General features: G+C 39.8%; 1 protein-coding gene across 11 annotated transcripts in view; it reads right to left on the minus strand.

Annotated features, from left to right (window-relative positions):
* The window catches only part of cast (calpastatin), a 136,977-nt gene that overhangs the window by 65,348 nt on the left and 47,658 nt on the right, over positions 1–23,971 (minus strand). For 4 of the 11 annotated variants that reach the window (XM_052019816.1, XM_052019815.1, XM_052019805.1 and 1 more), the window contains exons 3-7: positions 20,855–20,920; positions 11,047–11,100; positions 6,844–6,969; positions 3,355–3,438; positions 1,454–1,711 (exon numbers count right to left, since the gene is read on the minus strand). In XM_052019816.1, the coding sequence (XP_051875776.1) occupies positions 1,454–1,711; positions 3,355–3,438; positions 6,844–6,969; positions 11,047–11,100; positions 20,855–20,920 (588 nt within the window). The remainder of the gene's footprint in view (positions 1–1,453; positions 1,712–3,354; positions 3,439–6,843; positions 6,970–11,046; positions 11,101–20,854; positions 20,921–23,971) is intronic. The other 7 variants (XM_052019810.1, XM_052019808.1, XM_052019813.1 and 4 more) reach the window with 5 other exon arrangements.

Here is a 23,971-nt window from a genome sequence, read left to right on the forward strand (position 1 = left end):
TGTCCAAAATCCAAAAAGGGGCTTCGGAATTCCTGCATTGGAAGGAGAATGCAAATTCTTTCTGGGAGGGCTAGAATTTGTGGTGAAAACCAGAATCCTCTGGGTTTTTGCTCTGTTTATCCTACTGCTCAAGTTCAGCCGCTTTTCTATCTGCCCTATCCTTCTCTCACATCTCTCCCTCCTGCACCGCTGCCCCTGCCAGTTTTGGCAGCACAAACCAGATAAATACGGTGTTCCTGGACTAGTTCAAGAATTCCAACCAGAGAATTCCAACCAGCACACCCTGCGAAGATGGAGTGGAACCTGTGTTTTGCAAGGATTTGGGAATGGCCTTTTAAAAATCCCATTTATCAGGGAGAGAATAAGCAATTAATCTCAGACAGGATCAATTATCTTTATAGTGCCGAAATCATTCTTCTTTGTCATGCAAATTTTGTAGTTACAATGTTATCCTCTTATAGACAACTAGAATTCATAATGGAAGCAGCATTTACCACTTAGGAGTTTCTGCTTCTTGCTTGAGGGTTTGGAGAATGTTAGGGCAGAAGGTAAGGTGACAGAGGTGGGTGGGAGCACCTCAATATCATCGATGTTTATTATGAAACCTGAATTTCAAAATATAGGTACATGTTCTTGAATAAAATCAATGAATATCACATCAGGAGACTAAAATCTTAAAGATGGGAAGAGGATAAAAAATGATAAATACAAATTCGAACTCATAACCATATCACTGATGTTGATAACCTAAATTTAGAAGGGACCGTACTGCTGTTTACACAGCCACGCACTGACAGGTGGCTGCAAATAGGTTTCCAGTCTTTCTATACTATCTACATATAAAAATAACTACAGTTTCATTAAATAGTTCCTATTGGTTGGAACTAGAAACTATGACAAGTTGAAATTATTAGTAAATTGTTTTACATTTTAAGGCTTATTTAACAAGGTTAACCCTTATAGTACAATCCGGATTAAAAGCAATGCTTCACAATTTTCTTCCAAGACCAGAGAAACCTAGTATATTGAATTTCTTTTGCCTTACTTCTCCTCATAAAGGTAGTAGGTAGGGACATGTTTTCCAGTGTACCCATTTAAGACTGACATAAACTAGATCATCTAACACTATTCACATTTTACAGTGCCTTTTATGTTCCTAGAAATATCCTAGAACATCCCAAAACACTTCATAGTCAATGAAGAATATCTGAATTGGATTCACTCTTAATATAAATCTTTCACATTTCTCTTCTGGCTATTTATTGCCAAAGAAAATGGTTGATTTGTCCCACCAAATTAATCACATTCTTCCAAAAAATGCCTACAACTTACAATATTGAAAATATTTTTCAAAATGTGACGGTATTATTCAGGGTGCTGCAGATAATGCCTCAAAGTGCAGTTAAAACTTTGTTCATCCATTAATAATCCTCCTCTGGTGGTAATGACTCACCTCAATTTCTGATACATTTTTCAGAGGTGCAATTACTGTTTTCTTCTGCTCAATGCTTGCATTTTCCAAAGACTTGACAATGGTTGCTTTTAGGATGCTTATCTGTTCTTCAATCATGTGGGTTACTTCACTCACAATCTGACTTTTCATATCTCTTATTATCTTCATTACATCTTCTAAATGCTTCTGAAGTAAATCCTCTTTGAAAGGCAGGTTGTTGACATTTTCTGCATCTGTCCTGCAGGATTGCTTAGTTTTCTGAGGAGTTAGAGCAAGACTGGACAGTGACAAGTCCATAACCGTCCCTTTAGGTTTACAGACTCAGTGGGTAACAGCAAAAACTGATAGGCACTAGGTGTTAGACGGTACAACTCTCTGGAAAGATGCCATCATAGTGTCTAATTGGTTACCTCAATATCCAATAGTGAAAAAAACAATTTCATCACTCCCCAGTGTTCAAGTCTTTTATCATCGTCTTCGAACAAACATCATATTATTGCACCTGGTTATTTTGACTTTTAATCCCATCTCTAGGTTAATGGATTAGAATCATATACCAAAGTAAAAGGCTATTCAGTCCATTTAACTTGTGCAAACTCTTTGAAAACAATATGCAGTTCGACCCACTTGTGTGTTCTTTCCCCTTGGTCTGATTATTTTGTAAATCCTGTTTCATTTGCATATCCAATTCCCTTCTGTAGGTTCCCACCGAATTTGGTTCCATCAGCCTTTCAGGCAGTGCATTCAGAACATCATAAATTGGATGTAAAGCAAATTCTCTTGGTTTCCTGTGATCATTGATTAACGTAAACCTGTGAATTTTCTTACTGACCCAACTGCTTGTAGAAATAGTTTTGGTTTACTTACACTTTCATATCGCTTCAAAATTTTGAATACATTAAATCTCTCTGTATCATATTAACTTATCATATCTTCTTGAAAATATTGGTGCTTTAACTTAAAATCGTGAACAATTCTTATCTATTTTTTCCAGATCACCCATGTGGTAAGTAGTTTTATTACACCAATTTCGTATACATCTTTGACCAATCCACCAATAGTCAAATTTAAAGTTGTATTTAATTTAGATTGTTTAACACAGTAATGGACTTTGCATGTTCTGTGAAACTCACAGCAAAATTAACTATTCTGGTATACTCTGTGTAATCTGAATTTAAAAATGCAACCTTGGCTGTAAAAATGCAAAAAACACAATTACAATCTTTGCATTCAAATAGGCAGATTACAAAATCCTTTTGATAATTCTGGAATAGAAGCAATGACCAACATTGCATTCTCCAAAGCATCAATGTTTTCCTTGCGAGTGAAAAATACTGTTGTTGGCAGATCAAACAGTATGGAATTGTACAGCAATGATTTTTATTTTATAAATCACTATCTCATCAGATATTTCCATAGGTTTTCAGTTCAATGCTCCACAGTGTAGCTCCCCTAAAGCTCTACTCCATCAACAATTAAAGTGAATAAATTATTTCAAAATTTCCCTTCCAGACACACAGAACAGATTAACATTGTGCATTTTATAAACCTTTGCAAATCTGATATTTCAAAATGCAAGAGGACATTTTCAAACATGCCCACAGCAAATAAGTTTGTAGGATCAAGTAAATAGATAAATAGTGAATCATTGGTATTTCCATCCAATTGCACAAATACTCTAGACACCAGCCACAAACCATGAATGCAGAAACAGGCATGCAGTAACTGAGCTGCAGATAGACAATGCTCAGCTGGATATCGTTCTACTTATATTGCTGAAAAGCTAGATTGGGAGAAGTTTTTTTCTTAAATCTTGAAATTCGCTTAAGCAATTATTTGTACAGTACAGTACAAGTACAGTACACTGAACATTAGTAAAAAGATTTAAAAGTCTTTAGTACCTGAATCTTTGAGTCATTGTTTTTGTGAAGTGAAGTGCCTGCCACTTTTGTTGGAAGTGTTCCGGCAAGACTTTCCTTTGTGTCCTTTGAAAATGGAGAATTTTTTTCAAAACTTAGATTGTACCCTGCAAGCACAGAATCATACAGCACAGGAGACCATATGGCCCACCGTGCACATGCTGGCTTGTTGCATGAGCTACCTGATTAGTGCCTCCTTCCTGCTCTTTCTTGTGTTGTGGTATACTTGGGTGGCAACAAAACATAGCTTGACAACAAAATATAGCTTATTGGGAAAAATAGCACATGATAGAATGGACTAATTTATTCCTTTCAGTCACTCCAGGCCTCCAATTAATCACATGTTACGATACCAAGTCTTCTTATTAGGTAATCAAACCTCCTGAACACATAGCATCACCTCTCACATTGCTGACCTGTCTTGTACTTGTATGGAGGTGCCAAACGATTTTCCATAAAGAGAAGCAGGCTTTCTTTGCATTTAAGATGAGGTAAGATATCTTTATTAGTCACATGTTCATCGAAACACACAGTGAAATGAATCTTTTGCATAGAGTGTTCTGGGGGCAGCTTGCAAGTGTCGCCACACTTCCGGCGCCAACATAGCATGCCCACAACTTCCTAACCCGTACGTCTTTGGAATGTGGGAGGAAACCAGAGCACCCGGAGGAAACCCATGCAGACACAGGGAGAACGTACAAACTCCTTACAGACAGCGGCTGGAATTGAACCCGGGTAGTTGGCGCTGTAAAGCGTTACGCTAACCGCTACACTACCGTGCCTGCCTACATAATTCAACTCTACTCAGATGACCTCAAGCTCAAAAGGATAAACACAACATGCATTGGAGTCCCACAATTGCCACTACCAACTGTCGTGAGTGGAATCACAAGGTGTAGCCGAGTATGTCACATGAATCACTTCAGCGGTCTCCGTAGAGGTCATTAATGTTTCGGTCAGTAATGCACACAATCCCATCATATAAGATTGGCATGAAGTACCTTCTCCATTTCAGGTAGGCTGGGACATTGAACCTCCATTCCATTTGATCAGATTACAGGTATCCCAGAGATTGTTCTCTTAAATAAATCCCAGCATAGTAGAAGGCCAATCCCAAAGAGACTTTTATGACAACAACAATTTTGGAGCCTAAAAAAACCCTCAACCCATTCCATTCATAGAGTTAGAATGCCAAATGAATTGTCAAGTTATGAAATTTTCAGAAATATTGGGGAGCATTTAGCGAAGAGCAAGCTTGCATTCATACTGCATCTCTCATCACTCAGGACATCCCAAGGTTTTTCACGGCAAAAAAAAGTATCTTGTACATGGACGTATGGCACTAATTTGCAAAAAGCAGGCACGGTAGTGTAGTGGTTAGCATAACGCTATTACAGTACCAGCGGCCCGGCTTTAATTCCGGCCACTGTCTGTAAGGAGTTTGTATGTTCCCCCCATGACTGCATGGGTTTTCTCCAGGTGCTCTGGTTTCCTCCTGCATTCCAAAGATGTACGGGTTAGGAAGGTGTGGACATGCTATATTGGCGCTGGAAGCGTGGCGACACTTGCGGGCTGCCCCCAGAACACTCTACGCAAAAGATGCATTTCACTGTGTGTTTCAATGTACATGTGACTAATAAAGATGTCTTATCTTATCTAAAAGCAGGAGTTGCAAAACACAGTGTGATATGTAATCAGATTATCTTTTTTAGGTGATGTCATTTGATGCATAAATATTATCCAAAATACTAGGAACACCTCTGCTGCCCTTTGAGAGTTTTCATAGGTTTTTTTTAATATCCTGAGACGTGAGGCAGTACTTCAGTTTAATGTCTCATTCAAATAACACTATCTGACAGAGCAGAAATGCCTCAGTATTGCACTCAAATATCTTCTAGGTTGTGTGCTCAGTCCTGTGATGTGGGAATTACATCCACATATTTTCCAACTTGGAGCAATGACTACCACAGGCAAGGTGAATCGATAAGGATATTTAGAGCAGACACTGGGTGCCCACACCAGGATGATAATGGGTGTAGGCATTTCAGCAATCCTTCGGGAAATCCTTCAAAGAGTTATCCTGTGGTAATGGTGACCCTGCAATGCTTGTTGACTTGGTCTTGATACAAATTCAGTTTACTTGAGGGTGCAACAACCAGGAGAGAAGTTGGCCTGGCTGGTTAGGCAGTTGCAGTTTGGTCACCTGAAGCAATCTTCCATCAGCTCCCGCTTACAAACTTGAGTGAAGATAACTATTGTTACCCTTCACCTTAATTTTCTTTGGGTTGCCATGTTCCCTTCTTCATCTTGTTTAACTATGATTCCAAGAGTTGTTTCCAAAGTAAGGAAGTTATACAAAATTCAGCAAACATGAGAATCTTTGTGAGTTGCATTGCAAGATACAACAGAACTATTCAGATGTCAGAGTGACAGTATGAAGAATCCAATGATTTGATTAACAATGGATCTAGCTGTGTCACAAATCTGATTGTATAAGTTTTATAAAGCATCTTGCTGTGTTGTGGCGAAGTGTGGGGAAATTTGCATGCATTCAGTAGAGATTCTAGCAACTACCAGAAACGTGCATACAAGATGGCATGATACACTGCTTGTAGTCACACACTAGTTCGCAATCCATGAAGACAGTGGGTCAAACAACAGAATCAACAGGGCAACAAGTGGTATCTCGTTTTTTTTTTGCAAGGAAGCTCCTTTAGTTCTGCTTGATGGCAAAGTGAGCGCAGCTAGAGGCACAAGCTGTGCTGACCCCAGGGCCCTCCCCTGGCATTTCCAGTTATCCCTGCAACAAGTAATGTAAATGCCTGCTCCACAGACAACAGTTAATTATAGGTTAATGTATGCACGTGCACAGTACATGCACTGTAAACTGCCTGATCTTAGCAGCCTCCTCCAGCAGTATGGAAGATGGCAAAGTAGCTCAGGAATAACTACAATAGGAAGGGCTGACTTAGCTTCAAATAAAAAGGGAAACTGCTAGAAGATCTCAACAGATCAGCCAGCATCTGTGGAGGAAAGAAAAAAACAAGAGTTAAGACTTTCAGGTCAATGACCTTTCTTCAGAAGGTCATTCATCTGAAATGCTATCTTGGTTTCTCTCTCCATAAATGCTGTCTGACTTGTTGAGTATTTCTAGTGTTTTCTTTTATTTCAGATTTCCAGCAACTACAGTGTTTTACATCTCACACTGCCAACACACTTTTCTCTCCTCTATGCCTTCATTCGTCTATTTATTTTTACACCTCCTCCACGTAGATTAGTTGGAAATGTAGCATTAAGTCAGCAGTTTCATTTCTTGCCCTATTTTGATCATGCTGACATGAAAAAATACCATCAATTTATTCTGCTGAATTATCTGTAGATGTGGTCCAGTTTCCTCAAGTTAACATTTAAAGCATGGCAAATGCAATCATTTTTTTTCAATTTCTAATTCTTAACTTGGATGTAAATTACCAGTTTAGATGTTTTGGTCACCTTCTGACCCATTTTGCTCTGATGGGTTGCTGTGGTTTGTGGCTGTTGCTGTTTCACTCCAGCAGCTCCACTAGATACGGCCGAAGAACCAGCTGTCCTCTTGGACTAAAGAGAAGATTCCAAAAGCAAATTTAAACAATTCAGATCACAAGGAAGTTCACAAATGACAAAATGTACCTACCCATCAAATGGCTTGAAATTGGTTTTGGGTGGTACTGGAAAAAAGCAGATGAATCAACAATCTGCTTGACCTTTAATTTATTTTTTTGAGGAACCTGGCCAGCATTTATTACTCATTTTTAATTTCCTTGAGAAGGTGATGGTAAGACACCCTCTTGAACCACTGCAGTCCTACTGGTGAAGGTACTCACATCATGCTGTTCAATAGAGAATCCCAGGATTTAGACCCAGCAACAGTACAGGAATGCCAACACATTTCCAAACAGCATCCTTGTTGGTCTTAGAGGTCATGGGCTTGGGAGATCCTGTCAAACTACCCAAGGAGATTGAATGCAGGTTTTATCCTCATCTCCACAATTAAGAAGTTGATTGTATCTTTTGGATCGGTTTCTGCAGGTTCTGACATGGTCTCCCCTTAGGCTGTACACTAATCAGAAACACCAACCCCATTCTGATCCAACACCACTGTACAAGTTGTGATTAAAATCTGCTGCAGAAGCTCTACCCATCTTTTATATTTCAGCTTAAATGACTCCAAGGTGGAGAGATTCAAGTAAGAAACATCTACCACACAGTTGTTGGCTTTTGTCAGGTTTATACTCACTAATTCTCACATTCTGCAGTGCAGGCACACAACATAATCTGTATTAGTAATATCTTTCTTCCCTCGAATGTTAGGAAGATTCTTTAAATTAAAACACTCTAATCTCTGTAGCTGTGACACTTTACTCTGTACTGTTATTGTTTTTACCTGTACTACATCAATGCACTCTGTACTGACTCAATGTAACTGCACTGTGTAATGAATTGACTTGTACGATCGGTTTGTAAGACAAGCTTTTCACTGTACCTTGGTACAAGTGACAATAATAAACCAATACCAATGGGTAGCAAATACTGGAAGGCCTGGATAGAGTGGACGTGGAGAGGATTTTTCCAGCAGTGGGAGAGTCCAGGACCAGAGGGCACAGCCTCAGAATAGAAGGATGTCTCTTTAGAACAGAGGTGAAGTGGAATTTCTTTTTAGCCAGAGGGTGGCGAATCTGTGGAATTCATTGCCACAGACAACTGTAGAGGTTAAGTCATTGTGTATATTTAAAGCGAAGGTTGATAGGTTCTTGATTAGTAAGGGCGTCAAACGTTACAGGGAGAAGGCAGGAGAATGGGGTTGAGAGGGAAAAGTAAATCAGCCATGATCGAGTGGCAGAGCAGACTCAATGGACTGAATGGCCTAATTCTGCTCCTGTCTTATGGTCTTCTTGTCTTCTGTACAAAATGTTAAATAATTACTGTCTCAAGCTCACACAAACTACTAAAAGAATGAGAGGCAAATACCACTACCTCCATCTCTCTAAACACCCACTTTAATCAAATTTGCAACTTCACACATCGTTAAGGTAAACACTTCATTCTTGGATCACAGAAACTGTTAACGTCATTAGCTATTTACTTCATTGACCACAATAATCCTGGATTATTGGTAACCCTGTCATCAATGTCACTAGACGAGATAGCTGGACAGTGATCAAGCAGTCCACTGCAATTCTAAAAGCATGCTTTGGATGGCTGGGCAGATGTAGGTTGCAGCCAGGTTTCCGACTGTGCTATGGACTGGTATATAATTTGCAGATTGCACCATTTTGCTATGGAACACAGTACTCCAGGTTGGCAGCCAAGCAACAGCAAGAGGATTGGTGGGCAGATGAATGCTATCACCCTGAGAGAGGACAGCAGATTCATGTTTCATCGACTCTGATGCTCTGCTGGCACAACACCACAAACCTAGTAATGGAGGAACTGTGACCCTCCAGGCACACTGTAATGAGTATCTGGCAACAGCACGGCAGTGAGCTCAGTTTCCAGCACAGCAATCTGAGGTTTCATTGCAGACTGAGACATTGAGTGGCTGTTCCTTGCTTTGTGATGGAGACTGAGAAGTTGGATATTTGAGTTGGCTATTGTTCCCTAGTGGAAAAGCTGGGCTCCAATCTCTGCACAATCCTCTATGTTAACTTGGTTCTGGACTCCTCTAGTTATCTTGAGCAGGACAGTCAGAAACCTTTTCCCAGTGGGACAATGGCTAACACGAGGGGACATAATTTTAAGGTGATTGGAGGAAGGTATAAGGGGGATGTCAGGGGTAAGCTTTTTACACAGAAAGTAGTGGGTGCATGGAACGCACTGCCTGCAGAAGTTGTGGGGGCAGATACATAAGGGACATTTAAGAGACTCTTAGACACATGAATGATAGAAAAATAGGGGGCTAAGCGGGAGGGAAGGGTTAGGATAAAATGTTGGCACAACATTGTGGGCCGAAGGGCCTGTACTGTGCTGCAGTGTTCTATCTATGAAAAGTTTCCCAATATACTAAGCCTTCAGTGTGCCCATCTGTCAGCATGTAAGCAGGCAATGAGATACGGGTGTGAAACTTTCAATAATGGAAGTTGTGTAAAGGTGCAGACAAGCTTTTGAATCTGAAAAGCGAGTTTTAATTGATGGAGATTGGTGGTGGAAGAGTGATGGGAGAGTGGTGAATTAATGCTAGTGGTACAGTTGGTAGGACGTGACAATTGAAAATGCATTCACTGACCTAGAGATCACTGATGTTCTTGCAGCCCTGGCCTCAGGTTCTCTGGGTTTGACAACTGGCATTAACATCTGCAGTGTCTGCTTCCAATACTGGGGGAGCAAGTTCCTGGTAGTCTCCTAGCTCTGTAGACATAACACACTTCTAACTTTTTACCCTGTCCTCCAGGGCCTCTTATGCAGCTTTCAAAAGTCTTGGGAGCTAAGCTCTCCCATGTTTTACCATTCTTCACTATTTCATACTCCTTCTTGCATAATTGCTAGTACCTGTTCCACCCATGATTAACCTCTCCTTTAATTCATGATATTGAATCTGTGCGTGTGTAACCACCCAATTATGAGCCTGGAAAGAACTGTTTGGATGCAGAAGTCATGGAGATCAGTTCGGAGGACAAAACTAGCATGTCTCTGCATTGACATCAATAAATACATTCATCACACATTATGATACCCACACATTTCTGGAGGCTATCAAATGAAACCTTCTGCTCCTCCCTTATCAAAGGATTGCTATGATTGTATCCAATTCCTGAATTGAAAGAGTGACTTTCCATTTTAAAGAATATAAAAGCAAAGAAATACATCCTATTTTTCGCTTTGTGTCCAAAAACATTGTACCAAGCTTCGCCAGAAATACCTGCATTTAAAACTGATGACAACAGACGTGGTTCCACAGGCTATTTTATCTGTGGAATCAAATGCTTTCACTAGCTGTAAAGTTGTCAGAAAATGTAGAAAAAAGACAAAAATTGCAACCCTGCATAATGTTTCCCAAAACTAGATCTAAATAACCACCCAAGTATCTTTTTTAAATAGAGAGACTGAAAGGTGTGCATGTTCTGAAGGAACTTGGTGTCCTTATACATGAATCACTGAAAGTTAACATGCTGACTCAGCAAGCAATTAGGAAGGCAAACAGTTTGCTGGTCTTTATTGCAAGAGGATTCGAGTACAAGAGCAGTGATATCTTGCTTCAATTACATGGAGCCCGGGTGAGATTGCATCTGGAGAACTGGTCCCTTGACCCAACAAAGGGTATACTTGAGACTGAGGGAGCACAGCAAAAGTTCTCACGATTGATTCCTGGGATAGCAGGCTTGAGAAGTGATTAAGTAGACTAAGCCTGCACTCTCCAAAGCCTAGACGAAGGAGAGCTGATCTCAAAGGGCTTGAAAAGGTAGGTGCAGGGTTGATATTGCCTCTGGCTACGGTATCTAGAAAAAGGGGCCATGGTCTCAAAATAACGGATCAGCCATTCAGAACAGAGATGCGAAGGAATCGTTTCACCCAGAGAATGGCAAATTTTTGAATTCTTTACCTAAGTGGGCTGTGGAGGCTCAGTCACCAAGATATTTTTGTATCAGGCTGCTGCAGCAATGTTAATTATGCATTGCAATCAGTGCTGAATGCTCTTACCTTGCATGAGTCTGCCGATTTGTGTGCTGCTGCCGACCCTGGCTTTTCTGCTGACTGGAATGGAGAAAAATAAAGAGTTAGTTCTAAAAAGCTGAAAAAAGCATTTATATAAATTTGAATGAATGATTGTGCAAGTCAGAGGACATTTGGCGTTTGTGTTTGGCTGAGACCATCCATGGGATCTGATTGAATGCCACAGGTCAAAATACCGGCTAAACTTAAAGGAGGTTGCTTGCTCCTATTGGAAGTAGAAGGTGTAAAACAGATCCTAAGGTGTATGCTGTTAATATACCAAGGATGCCCTTTGTCACTTCCACCTATCACCTCCCAGCTTCTGACATCATTCCCACTCTCCCCCTTCCCTCACCTGCCCATCACCCCCCTCACCTGGATCCACCTATCACCCGCCAGCTCTTGCTCCACCCCGTCCCCCCCACCTCTTCATACTGGCTATCTCCCCTATTTTCTTTCTTTCCAGCCCCGATAAAGGGTCTTGACCCAAAACATCGACTGTCCATTTCCCTCCATAGATGCTGCCTGACCTGCTGAGTTCCTCCAGCTTTTTGTGTGTTGTTCCAGATTCCAGCATCTCCAGTCTCTCGTGTCTCTAACATGAGCTGATTAATCCTCTTTCTTTCACATCCATTTGTCAATCTTGGGAATAACTAATCACAATTTCTTGCCCTACTTCATCATTTCCACTTTCCCCAAAAATAGATGGCACTGCAGTAATCTTATCTACTTGCACCTCAAAAACACGAAAGTTCAGAATTTGCTACGGCATAACATGTTCTGGAAGTTAGGAGCCAGTTCAATACCCTTCCACTCAAAATACATTTTTATTCAAAAGTTACTGAACTTGCAGACGGATAACAGCACAGTAATGACTGTTAGCAGCTCAGCAAGTCAGAACCAGCTGTGTATCTCCTTGACCAATGAGATCAAAGGACTGAGGAATAATCAGAAGAGGGACTGAGAAGTGGAGGTAAAACAAATGTCAGATCAGGTACAAAAAGAGAAATAAAGCACGAGAGAGAAAAGCTGGATTAAGAATGAGGAAAAAAGAAACAAAAGAAAAAAGTAAGAAAACTTTAAGTATTATTTGGCATCTTTAAAACTGCCATAAACCCCAAATTTAACCATTCATTTTACAGACAAGGGATGTTGATTGATGATTCTCACATCAGTAGAGTACACTTATATTATTAATTACTTGAATTAATGTTCTGCTGTGATTTACTGAGTAATTAATGTGCAAATACAGTAACCATGAAAATCTCAGGAAGATAAAGACTGAGGTAGATGTTTTCACAAGGTCACAGAAGGGCAGTACTTATTGGCAGTACTTACTGGCAGCCTACTTGTGGTGATTCACAAGCCAAGCTGCTGGCTGGTTTACACACAAATAAGGGAGTGCATCGGTTATGTTATTCAGCAAATTCTGGACACAAGTGCGCTGATAATTTTATCTGTGGCATTCAGGTTATTAATCTTACTGCATGCTTCAGATGATAACTTTTATTTGTTATTTTTGCTTGTCATGGTCCTCATCCTGTTTCACTGCATGACCTTTTACTTTCAATTTATCTTATTTTCCTCTTCTGAGTTTTGCTTTCCTCTCATATTCTCCTCATATTGTTCTAAATGGTCTTTTATCTTTCACTGAGACTGCTGATCTCTGAAATACTTGGAGTGAGAAAGCAAGTAAGCATATGGACTAAGAAGGACTTAAGACTAGACAGTATGGCAAGTAATTAAAATTGGAGGCTGGGTGAACAAGTGGGTTACAATCTGGACTGGTAGGCAGGTAAGCAAGATGGACAACCATCCCTTCAGTTGAGCATGCAAGTAATCAGGTGAGCATTTGTGGTTGGGATAGCTGACTGCATGCACAGGTTGCCTGGTCAAACCAAGCACAAAATATTCAGCACAATTACACCTTCAGATTAGGTAGACCATAAATCAGTCAAGACTGGCAAATAGGAGAGTGATCTGATTCAATCTTGCTATAGTGGGATCTCTCGGAAGCTTGCTGACAAGGCTGGGACTTGTGTTCAGTCACAAGATCATAATAATCAAACAACTGAAACAAGGCTACAGCTAAAGTGAAATCAGTGGTTAGGAAAGGATTGAGGGTGGATCTGTGACGTTATTAGGTGAGTCAGATGAAAGGGACGGCTGGGAGATTCAGCATGGGTTCCAGAAGAGAATGCAGAGCTGGGCTGGGTCGTTAAAGGTGGAGCAAGATACAATGAGCCAGGTGCTGAAAGAAGAACTGAAAGCAAGCTTCTGAAACTTTGCAAAACAACATAGTCAACAGTTCTATGTTATGCCATCATTCTCAAAATGGTCAGAATGAATTATTTGCTTTGTCTAGACTTTTCCTGAACAAGGATACTTCATGGACTGAGCTCAGTAAGTAATCACACTTACCAGCTCTTGATGCAAATTGGTAATTTGACAGCAGAATATAAATCTTCCCTTGGAACATTTTCTGCATCTTCTAGACCCTTTTTTTCCAGATTTTTTACATTCATACATCTTGTACTGATACTTGCAAGAAATGATTACTTACTAAGCAACAATAATCAATTTAACTGTGCTCAGGAAATAGCTAGACCAAAACTAAATTTTTCTCTTATCCGCAAACAATCTTACTGAACATCACACAAAATTTCCTGCAGTGATTTTATCATCTCATCCCAGCAGTAATGCATATAAGCACATTACTACTTAGAAGCTGCTCATATTTTGAATGAAGTATTTTATGAACATGTCTGGACAATAGAAAGTCAGCTTCCACACATACCACATCTGATTCACTATGACAATGACCTATAATAATATGGGTGTAATCCCTCCTGTTATCTAACCTAATGAAGATTCTAGTGGGAATACCAAACAAGATTTTCTGATTTGCAGTTGGGCAGATCTTTTGTGCTAAGATTATTGACAAGAACAGCAGTCCTGAGATGACTGCATAGGTTCACATCTAGGACTGACAATTCACCAACTACTTAATGTACAAAACATGTAAGGTGAAGACCTTGAAATTGAAAATGAGTAAGAGGGTATACAAGAATTCTTCCTACCTTTAAGCCTGATTTAAATGGCTTCTTTTCAAAACAATTAACCACATACCCTGAAGGATGATGGAGAAACTTTGTACAGTAAAACAACTCCTTTCTCTCTCAAAGAAATTACTTGTTTTCCAATCCCTATCTTCCATATGCTTGGGAGTGTAGCTGGTGCTCTTCACTTTCAGACTCAGGAAGTGCCACACCCCGACCCAACAAGTGAGTGCAGAGCTTTCTGACAGAGCACATCCTGCAACATTGCTGATGTTCAGCACAACATCATCTCCTCTTGCTCCACCCATACCCACGCAAACTCTTTGCTAGTTGGATTTTGCAGTTCACATCCACGAGCTTGTGAGAATTGTATACAGCTTATGATCAAGCTTAAAAAAAGCAAGAGATCTTAAAAGTTTGGACTATTATTCAACTGTTGTAGAAGACATAAAAATCTTTCACAAAAATAAGCAAAGATGAATAAAAAAGCACCAATTTTCCTCTGCACCTCTAAGAAGAGTGCCCCTGGTAGTCGTTGTCTTTTGGGATGTAGCCAGATATTTATCCTGTGCTTTGCTGGAAAGGAATAAATAGGAGAGCAATTCATTTCCCATACACCAAGTGCAATTTTTCACCCTGTGTACATCTGATTAACACAACACTGTGCAAGATGAGATGGATACCCTTTTCACTGAGTTTCTGGAAGTGGTAAGACTTTTATCATAAGTTCTTAGACTTTGAACATGATCAGACCAGAAAATAAGTTTGCTAAATGTGATAGATATGCAGAAGCAGCAAACAATAGAGCAAAAATAAAAAACAGAAAATGCTGGAAATACTCAGCAGGTCAGGCTGCTTCTGTGGGAAGAGAAACAGAGCTAACGTCTCAGGTCGAAGACCTGTACTCAGAACTGGAAAGGAGATGAAGGAGAGTTGGGGAGGGGGATGTCTCTTAACATAGATTAAGAAGAAAAGAGCAATTTCCATTATGCTTACAGAGATTTAAACTGATAGGTACAAAAATAACAAATTATTAGTGATCATACTGACCAACATAGTTTCACAAGATCACCTCCACAAATGGTGTAAACAGTGATATAACGAACCAGAAGTCAGCCCAACTACGCCCTTCCCTGAGCACAAAACCTTCAATCACCTTCCTTGCTTCAGAGACTTCTTGAGGAATCCAGCTAATCAAGTTTGTCAAAATTAAGTTTTTCATCAATTAAAGAGTAATAAAATTCTATACGTTTGCAGTTTCTTATGATGGGATGCTGAAGCTCAAGGTCAGCCTTTCAGACTCTTCAGCCAAAGCAATTGACAATCTTCCTGAGCCAATGGACTGAAAACCTAGCAGATTTGGAGTAGCAATTTAAAAAGTATTAACAACTAATTTTCCTGTAGTCATCTGTAAAACTGTAAACAACAGAATGCTATTTCTGACTAAATGCCCTGACGTGGATTATATCCCATCCAATAATGGGCCTACAGTAAATTAGATTTGAACTAATCAGCCTCTTTACATATTTATGTCATATAGAAGGTATTGAAACCCTATTCACCTCATCTTACTTTTAAATAGCAATTTGGGGAGTAATTTTCATTTCTTATAATTAAGCGATTTCTTAATATAATAGTTAATAGTAAATACAGGTTAACAGTTTTATTACTGTACTGGTTTTGCTAACCGTTTAGTTAATTCCCAAGACAACTCAGATTCCCAGCTTTAATATATTTTTCAGTGGCATTGGAAGTGTAGCTTTTAACACGGTTAATGTCGAGAGGCGCAGCTTTGGTTCCTTGCTGAAAAAATGATGAATCTCAGAAGAGATAGCAACACGTGTCAGTACTTTATATTGTAGAGCAGAAAATGCAAATAGATGTACACAAGAGAAAATGATGGCCACTAATTATGGATACCCATGGGGAATCTAGCAGTCCTTCACGGTATTTGTTCCTTTGGCAATTTGCAGAATCAGAGGAAAGTTATATATAACAAATGAACTAAATTCCTTCAATAGCTAATGCAGCAATATTTCCAATAGAAATAGAGATTAGAAAAATAAGACAGATTGAAATATGGCTTTATTTGCATTTTCTCCACAGTGATGTGTTTAAGAGAAATTAAGCCACACCCTTTGAGTGAGTGTGCACACATGGACATATTTCATTAGTCAGGAACACTAAAGAAGACGGCCAGCTGTTTGTGAAGACCAAATGGGTGCGATCTGAACCACTGCCTTGTGATTTTACAGCCACACAATCAACCACTGATCTGATTTGTGCAGAGTTCCAGAAATTCTTCTGCTGCCAATTTTTAGTGAAGCTTTTCAAGGTATACAAAACAAAATCTGCTTATACACTAGCTTATTGGACACAATATAAGCTCTCCAGCCACTGTATGCAGCAAATAGATTCTGATAAAGCAAGATGGGTGGAGTTAGTACAGACTGCTCTCTTTGTGTGTAATCATGCAAGAACTATTAACACTTTTCAAGCACAAATAATTTTCTTTACCTATTAAATGACGACCCCAGCACTGATAGTAATGTTGAAGGAATTACATCTGTGCAAGGAAGAACAATTAGATTTGTACCATCCTAGTTCCATCTGTGGAATTCTTTTTACTTTAATTTAGACTGCTAGCTGGAAAAGACTTCAGGAACTATGGACTTTTAAATATCCTCACTATATGCAGAGTGCACAGGCTAATGTAGATTAGATAAAACCACTAATGACCAAAGAATTAATAGACTCAATTCTCCGATGTCTCTCAGCAAACGTCCATTATTTCATTAATTAGTATGTCATATCTAACCATAGTGCTTTTTTAAAAATTTACCTTTTACTTACAGTGTGGTAACAGGCCCTTCTGGCCCAAAGAGTCCACGCCGCCCATTTTAAACCCAAATTAACCTACCCGTACATCTTTTGCAATGTGGGAGGAAACTGGAGCACCCGGAGGAAACCCACGCAGATGCAGGAGAACGTACAAACTCCTTACAGACAGCGACGGGAATCGAACCCCGATTGCTGGCACTGTAATAGCTTCGCGCTAACCGCTACGCTACCGTGGCAAATTATAACCTTTAGCTTGTGCTCATATATAAACTTTTATTAGTGGCCCATAACTGCAGAAATTAAAGTTACTTCTGTACACGAGTAGGCTCAGAATCCGCTGTACTGGTGAACATCATGTCTGAAGAAAATGTTTGCTCCAATCCTCCATGAAGGACCAAAAGAAAATAAATACTGAGACTAATTCTTGTGTGCCACAGCAATGATAGGAGTGAGTTCACTGCTCATATTCGGACACTGTTGCTCCAGAAATTTTCACAACAAAATGGAGCAATCTTTGTAATGAAAACTTATCAAATAGCTTTGGCCATTGTTGAATAATGCCTTTACAGCTACCACCAGCATGTAGTTGAAAATTCACAAACCTTTAACGTATGTGACCAAATTACAAGTGTAATTAGAATTCAACTATATCTTTCTAGAATTGTCTCAAAGGTAAAAAAGATATTACTATTAAATACTAATTAATACATTTTATTTCAGTTACAGAGTACTAAATAAACAAAAGCCAAACAATAAAGCAAAAGATTGATTCAGAACAATACTGAAATATATTGAAATGAAAATTGTCCATAAAATGGTGGTCAGTATATTGTGATGCCCTTAGAATTCGAACTGCCATTTTTGAACTGGAGTGGACACTGTGCAATCTCTGACCAGCACCATTAGCATATACCATCCCCAACAGAAATGTGATTGCACCCTTAGACTCCACAAGTTCAGCCTGGTCTACGGCCACTTCAGTTTCTCCTTGGTTGAACAACCGGATAGCATATGGATCCTCCTATACGTTGGTTCCCTTTAAAGTTTCCTACTTATCTCTTTCTCACAACCCCTATCCCACCACTACAGCAGGTCTCCTTTGGAGCTCCTCACCACAGGGCTGAGACCCAATTATGTCCTTCAACAATGCCCACGACAGATCATCAACACAACCTCAGCACCTCCATATCTGAGGTCCCAAACCAAACCTGAAGATTCCAACCACTGCCTCCCCACACTCCCAGCTTTCTTTGTCGAGGGGTTAGAAGCTCCAGCTCTCCCTGCCTCCATCTCAGGGCATCTTTTCACCAGGAGTCCCCCTGACCTACAACCCAACCACCTTCCTCAGTCCAAGGAAAGGCTTGTTTTACTGCACACAGTGCCTTGGGAATGGTGCGAATTTTCTGACTGAAAACGTATCCACTGAAATATTTGAACGTCGGTCACAAATGCCATTTCACTGATGATACAATCAGTGATACGACAACCAAGATTCAACACATCTCCTTGGTGCTGCTTGGTTTATGTGGAATTATTGCAGGAATCAATCAGTGACTGCGGTAATCTTTGCTGAATGGTGCACAATGAAATCAATGGGAACAAAAGCCAGGTAAGTTCTATAACAGGCAAGGTAATCTACTGCACTATTTTACAGCAAAACTACTCTCTGTGATGCGGTCTTTCTTTGTTCAGACAGTTGCTGCCAAGCATCAGCTCATAGAATATGTGCCATCTAACAGCCATGATATCATGTATCTGGCTGAGCAGACAGTCACATTGAAGAATTCTCACAAACACTAAACCAGGAAGGAAAAAGCACGATTTTCAATTCATCTTTTAGACATTTCATTGAGGACCAAAGATTGGAAATGACCCACAAGATTAAGGGAGCAATATAAATATTCCTTTCAAAATATATTAGATTTTAAAACATTCTTATGTGTTTCAGAATTTTGGTTTTCTTGGACAAGGAAATTTGCTGAGGAGTAATTATAGCAGGCCTCCACTGAACACTCATTGAGATCCCACGAAACACAGTGATATGATTTTCAGATTATTTTACAGTTAGAATAGTTCATCTATGCTTTAAATTACTGTCAATTCAATTGGTTTCATTTGATTCATCTTTTGGAGGAGAACTATTGAATGGTTCCCTTATAGGATGAGATGGACTATGACCTCATGATCTACCTTGTTGTGACCTTGCACCTTATTGCACTGCACCTTCTCTGTAGCTGTGATGCTTTACTCTGTACTGTTATTGTTTTTACCTGTACTACCTCAATCCACTTTGTACTAACTCAATGTAACTGCACTGTGTAATGAATTGACCTGTACGATTGGTATGCAAGACAAGTTTTTCACTGTACCTCAGTACAAGTGACAATAATAAACCAATATCACTTTAATCAGACGACAACTTCGGGTTGTCCGTGTCAAATCCCAAGCACAGAAATCTGAAAGTTGTTGCTACCACAAAACACAAACCAGTAATACAGCTCCTTTCAAAGGGAGTTAATCACCTTAATTTCATCTGCTTGCAACTGCATCTCATTATATCACACACACAACTGCTATGGGAAAGGGAGTTTAGCAGTAACTTAAAGCATTGAACAGAAAGAGAAAGGTAAAGTCACAAAATTCTCTCAATTTCTGTCTTGACATTTTAAAACCAAAGTCCTTTTCTATCCTCTTAACAGATCAGTCATTTAAGCAAACACAGTAAAACTCCGATAATCTGGCATCCTTGAGACTTTGGTGATGTCAGATTGACAGATTTTCTGGACTATTGAATATTTTTCCAATTAGCAGATCAACACACTTTTAATTCACTTTTTTTTAAAAACGGTGTTACGCAGTAGTATTGGACCTGGGGAGTTTAAAGAGAATATGTGTAGTTTAAAGGGATGTGGCAACAACACCCCAGTGAGTTTAAAGGGAGTGTGGGATCAGGCCCCAGTGAAGTTAGAGTGAGCATGGAAAAGGGGGCCCAGTGTGTTTAAACCGAGTGGGAGAAAGAGGGCCCAGTGAGTTTAAAGGGTGTGTGGGAAGTCAAGTTGAGTTTATTATCATGTACACAAGTATGGTGAGGTACAGGTACAATGAAGAACTTGCTTGCAGTAGTGTCACAGGCACGCAAGTTCAAACAACATACAGAATATCGATTGTAGAAGACAGTGAAGAGATAAAGAAGACTGCAAAATAAGACAGTACTGCAAAAAAAAAGAGACAAGTCCATGACAGTACAAGAGAAGGTCCATAGTGTTCCGTTGCTGAGGTAGGGTTAGGGTTGTGCAGGTCAGTTCAAGAACTGATGGCTGTGGGAAATTAGCTGTCCCTGAACCTGGGTGTGGGACTTCAGGCTTCTCTACCTCCTATCTGATGGTAGCAGCGAGAAGAGGGCATGACCCGGGTGGCAGGGATTCTTGATGATAGATGCTGCCTTCTTGAGGCAGCACCTCCTTTAGATGCTTTCGATGGTGGGGAGGGCTGTGCCTGTGATGGGCAAGGCTGTGTCCACTGCTCTCTGCAGCATCTTGCGTTCCTGTGCACTGGAACTGCCATACCAGACCATGATGCAACCAGTCAGGATACTTTCTACAGTGCAGCTGTAGAAGTTTATTAGAGTATTTGGTGACATGCCAAATCCCCTTAAGCTTCTGAGAAAGTAGAGGCAGTGGCACACCTTTTTCATGATTGCGTCTATGTGCTGAGCTCAGGACAGGTAATCTGAGATGTTAATGCCAGGAAAGGGACTCTGGTGAGCTAAGTGCTGAACCATCAGGATTTCCGGACAATGGGATTATCAAAGTTTTACTAACCGTTATAAATCGTTACTAGTCACAGCTCCAACTTTGTGATTCACTATGTAATACTTACAACATAGCTGAACTTACCTTACTAGTTGAGCTCATTGGTTTAGAACCTTCCACCTTAACAGGTTCACTGGCTTTTGTCTTTTCCTGATGGGAAGGAAATAAAACAAGTTTTAAATCACACACCTAAAAGTGACGCCCAATACTCAGTTTTTATTCTTTGTTTAAGTGAAATGAACTCACCACATCTAGTTTCTCAATTCCTAATGAAAAATCATTGATGCAAAGCATTGGCCTGCCTTCTCTCTCGACAAAGGCAGCCAAGCCTGCTGAATGTTCTTAGTATTTTCCATTTATATTTCAAATTTCCTTTAACTGCAGCATTTTGGATTTGTTCCAATTAGACACATATGGTTATTAACTAACATATTAAATAATACTTGCTGAGAGCCACATAAATGGACAAAGATATTTCTAAAACACCTAAAATATCACCAATAACTTAAAAAAAATCAAGCATGGTAAATCAGCAAGTGTATACATTTTACACTTGAATCACAGTACAGCTATAATAACTTTTCATTGTCTTAAGAACTTGTAGATCTGTAACAAAGCAACATTTGATGCAAACTAGAGGATTAATAGCTGAAGCATTCAAGAATGGGTTTTATGTAAAGTCCAAAGCAGAGGGAAATGAGGATGCATGGGCCTTAGGCCAAGATAGGGCAGGCAAGGTAGTGTAGCGGTTAGCGTAACGCTATTACAGCACCAGCGACCCAGATTCAATTCCAGCCGCTGTCTGTAAGGAGTTTGTATGTTCTCCCCGTGTCTGCGTGGGTTTCCTCCGGGTGCTCCGGTTTCCTCCCACATTCCAAAGACGTACGGGTTAGGAAGTTGTGGGCATGCTATGTTGGCACCAGAAGCGTGGCGACACTTGCAGGCTGCCCCCAGAACACTCTACACAAAAGATGCATTTCATTGTGTGTACATGTGACTAATAAAGATATCTTAACCAAAGACATTGTCAGCAACAATGGGGTAAAAGAGCAAAAACTGCAAATGATGAAAATTTGAAATAAAAACAGGTCAGGCAGCATCCATACAGGTGGAGTAATGTTAACCTTCTGCCATCAGAGATTACTTGAGTATATGTAACCCCTTGAATTCACCATTCTTTCATACCTCTGTATGGTGACTTTGTTGACTACCAGCTGTTAAAAGTCTTCATGCATTTGCATTGCTGGACTTGGTTACTCCCACTGCTCTCCTGGCCAGCATGCATTTCTCCAACTCAGTAAACTTGAGATCATCAAAAGCTATTGCTGATGCCCATCTTGCATGATATCCTACTCACCCATCACTCTCATTTTGGTTGAATTATACTTTCAGTTGCCCAACAATTCAAATTTTAAATCTTTTTGTTTATCTCACTTCATAACCCTCTCCCACTGCTGTTTGTGACCTCTCTATTTTGCCAACTTTGGCCTTGTACATGAAAATTATTTACCCTATCATTGCTGACAATATCTTTGGCTGCTCTGACAGATTGGCCTAAAGACATCTCCCAATCTCCCATGGTTCTTTAGACCTTCCATTAAACATCTTCTCTTTGACTAAGTGTTCTGTCAATCATGGGGAAAGCTTGCATCAATTTTTTTCCCTCACTGTCTCTCTGTTTTGGAGACCTTATTCAAGGTGACCCTATAAATACAAGTTGCAGTTGTTGTTGAATTTTCCATTATAAATTAATATGGCACACAGTGGTACTTGCAGCTGCATTTGTCTATGAGCTCCAAAGCCTACAGGTGACTGTACTTACAGCATTACTCATGCAGTCCATCAAACTGTCCATCATGAGAGATCCACAGATTTTGTACTATATTTTCAAACCATGCCATTAAAGCAATTGAAAGGCTAATTTTTACCAACACTTTCCTGCAGTTGGATTGGTTAAGTAGAAGTTTTTAAAAATCTGTTTACAATTGCCGCCTTCACAGTTTTGAAATGGTTCTTGCTGATGTTTCCAACTCTTTATTTCAATCTATGTTGTGGAGACCTTATTAATGCTTGTTAATAAAATTTCAATTAGGTTTCTGAGTTGAAATCATTTAACAATGCTTAAGGTATCATCCCACCTCCCTTCTAGATTATATTCTATGATTCCCACCAAATTTGTAGACTATTTATTTGATGTAGGAATACAGGAAGAAAAGGTAGAGAAAAGGAATGCAGAACAACTTGTTTGGCTAAAAATCTAATCTGCAGCATGTATAAATGCAATTCAGAGACACAAAGTATAACATACATATGGATTACATTAAGATCCAAAACCTACCTCATCAAATAAACAATATTTGTAATTTCCACATGAGCAAATTAGGGTCATATGCAACTCAGCTAGGCTAATCTATTGGATCTAATTCATATTTTCATGTAAAAGTCACAGTTATGATAATGACTGCAACAAACAAAGCAAACAACTGTTTAAGTATTAGTAAATTTTAGTCAAGGCACAACACGTTTTTCATCCTGATATGTTACCGCAGATTGCACAACTCACTGAATTTACACGATACATCTATGAAAAGACCACTGTATTATTCAGTCTGGTTTCAGTCTAAACGAGCCTAATCCATGAAGCTATATGTCACTGTATGTTCAGAGCAATGTCCTTTTTCTTAGTCACTCCTTCAGGATCGACAATCAGGAGGCTAAATGAGGCTAATGTGGGAACTGCGATCACTTCCACAGACAGAGCTGAAGGTGGTTGATGGGGTGAGCAAGTGAGTAGTTTGTGAAGTGGTACACTCCCTCCACCACTTACTGAATGCTTCTGGTGCATAGACTCAAAGCTTTCAATACCATCCCAAATCCTTCTTCTCCACTTTGAGCAGTCATGAGGCCAGACATTCCCTGGAATTGCATTGAGGTTTTGAACCTGTCCTTGAATCTTGTAATCTATTCCCATGACTTGGTACAGACCATTTCAGGAGTCTAGTTCTGGGTTTACAAATGACATGACTTGTTCCTGGGGGATATGTTGCACCTCACCCCCCAACAAACTTCACATGGGAGTGACAGATCTTCAGAACTAATGGGAAGCTTCTCAGCCTATTTGCAACTGCAGACCATAATCAAGGTTGCCTAAACCTCAGTAGTTGAGCTGCAGTATGCAGATGATGCTCATGTTTCCTTGCA

The sequence above is a fragment of the Pristis pectinata genome, chromosome 7 (assembly GCF_009764475.1).
Source record: "Pristis pectinata isolate sPriPec2 chromosome 7, sPriPec2.1.pri, whole genome shotgun sequence".
Taxonomy (NCBI): domain Eukaryota; kingdom Metazoa; phylum Chordata; class Chondrichthyes; order Rhinopristiformes; family Pristidae; genus Pristis; species Pristis pectinata.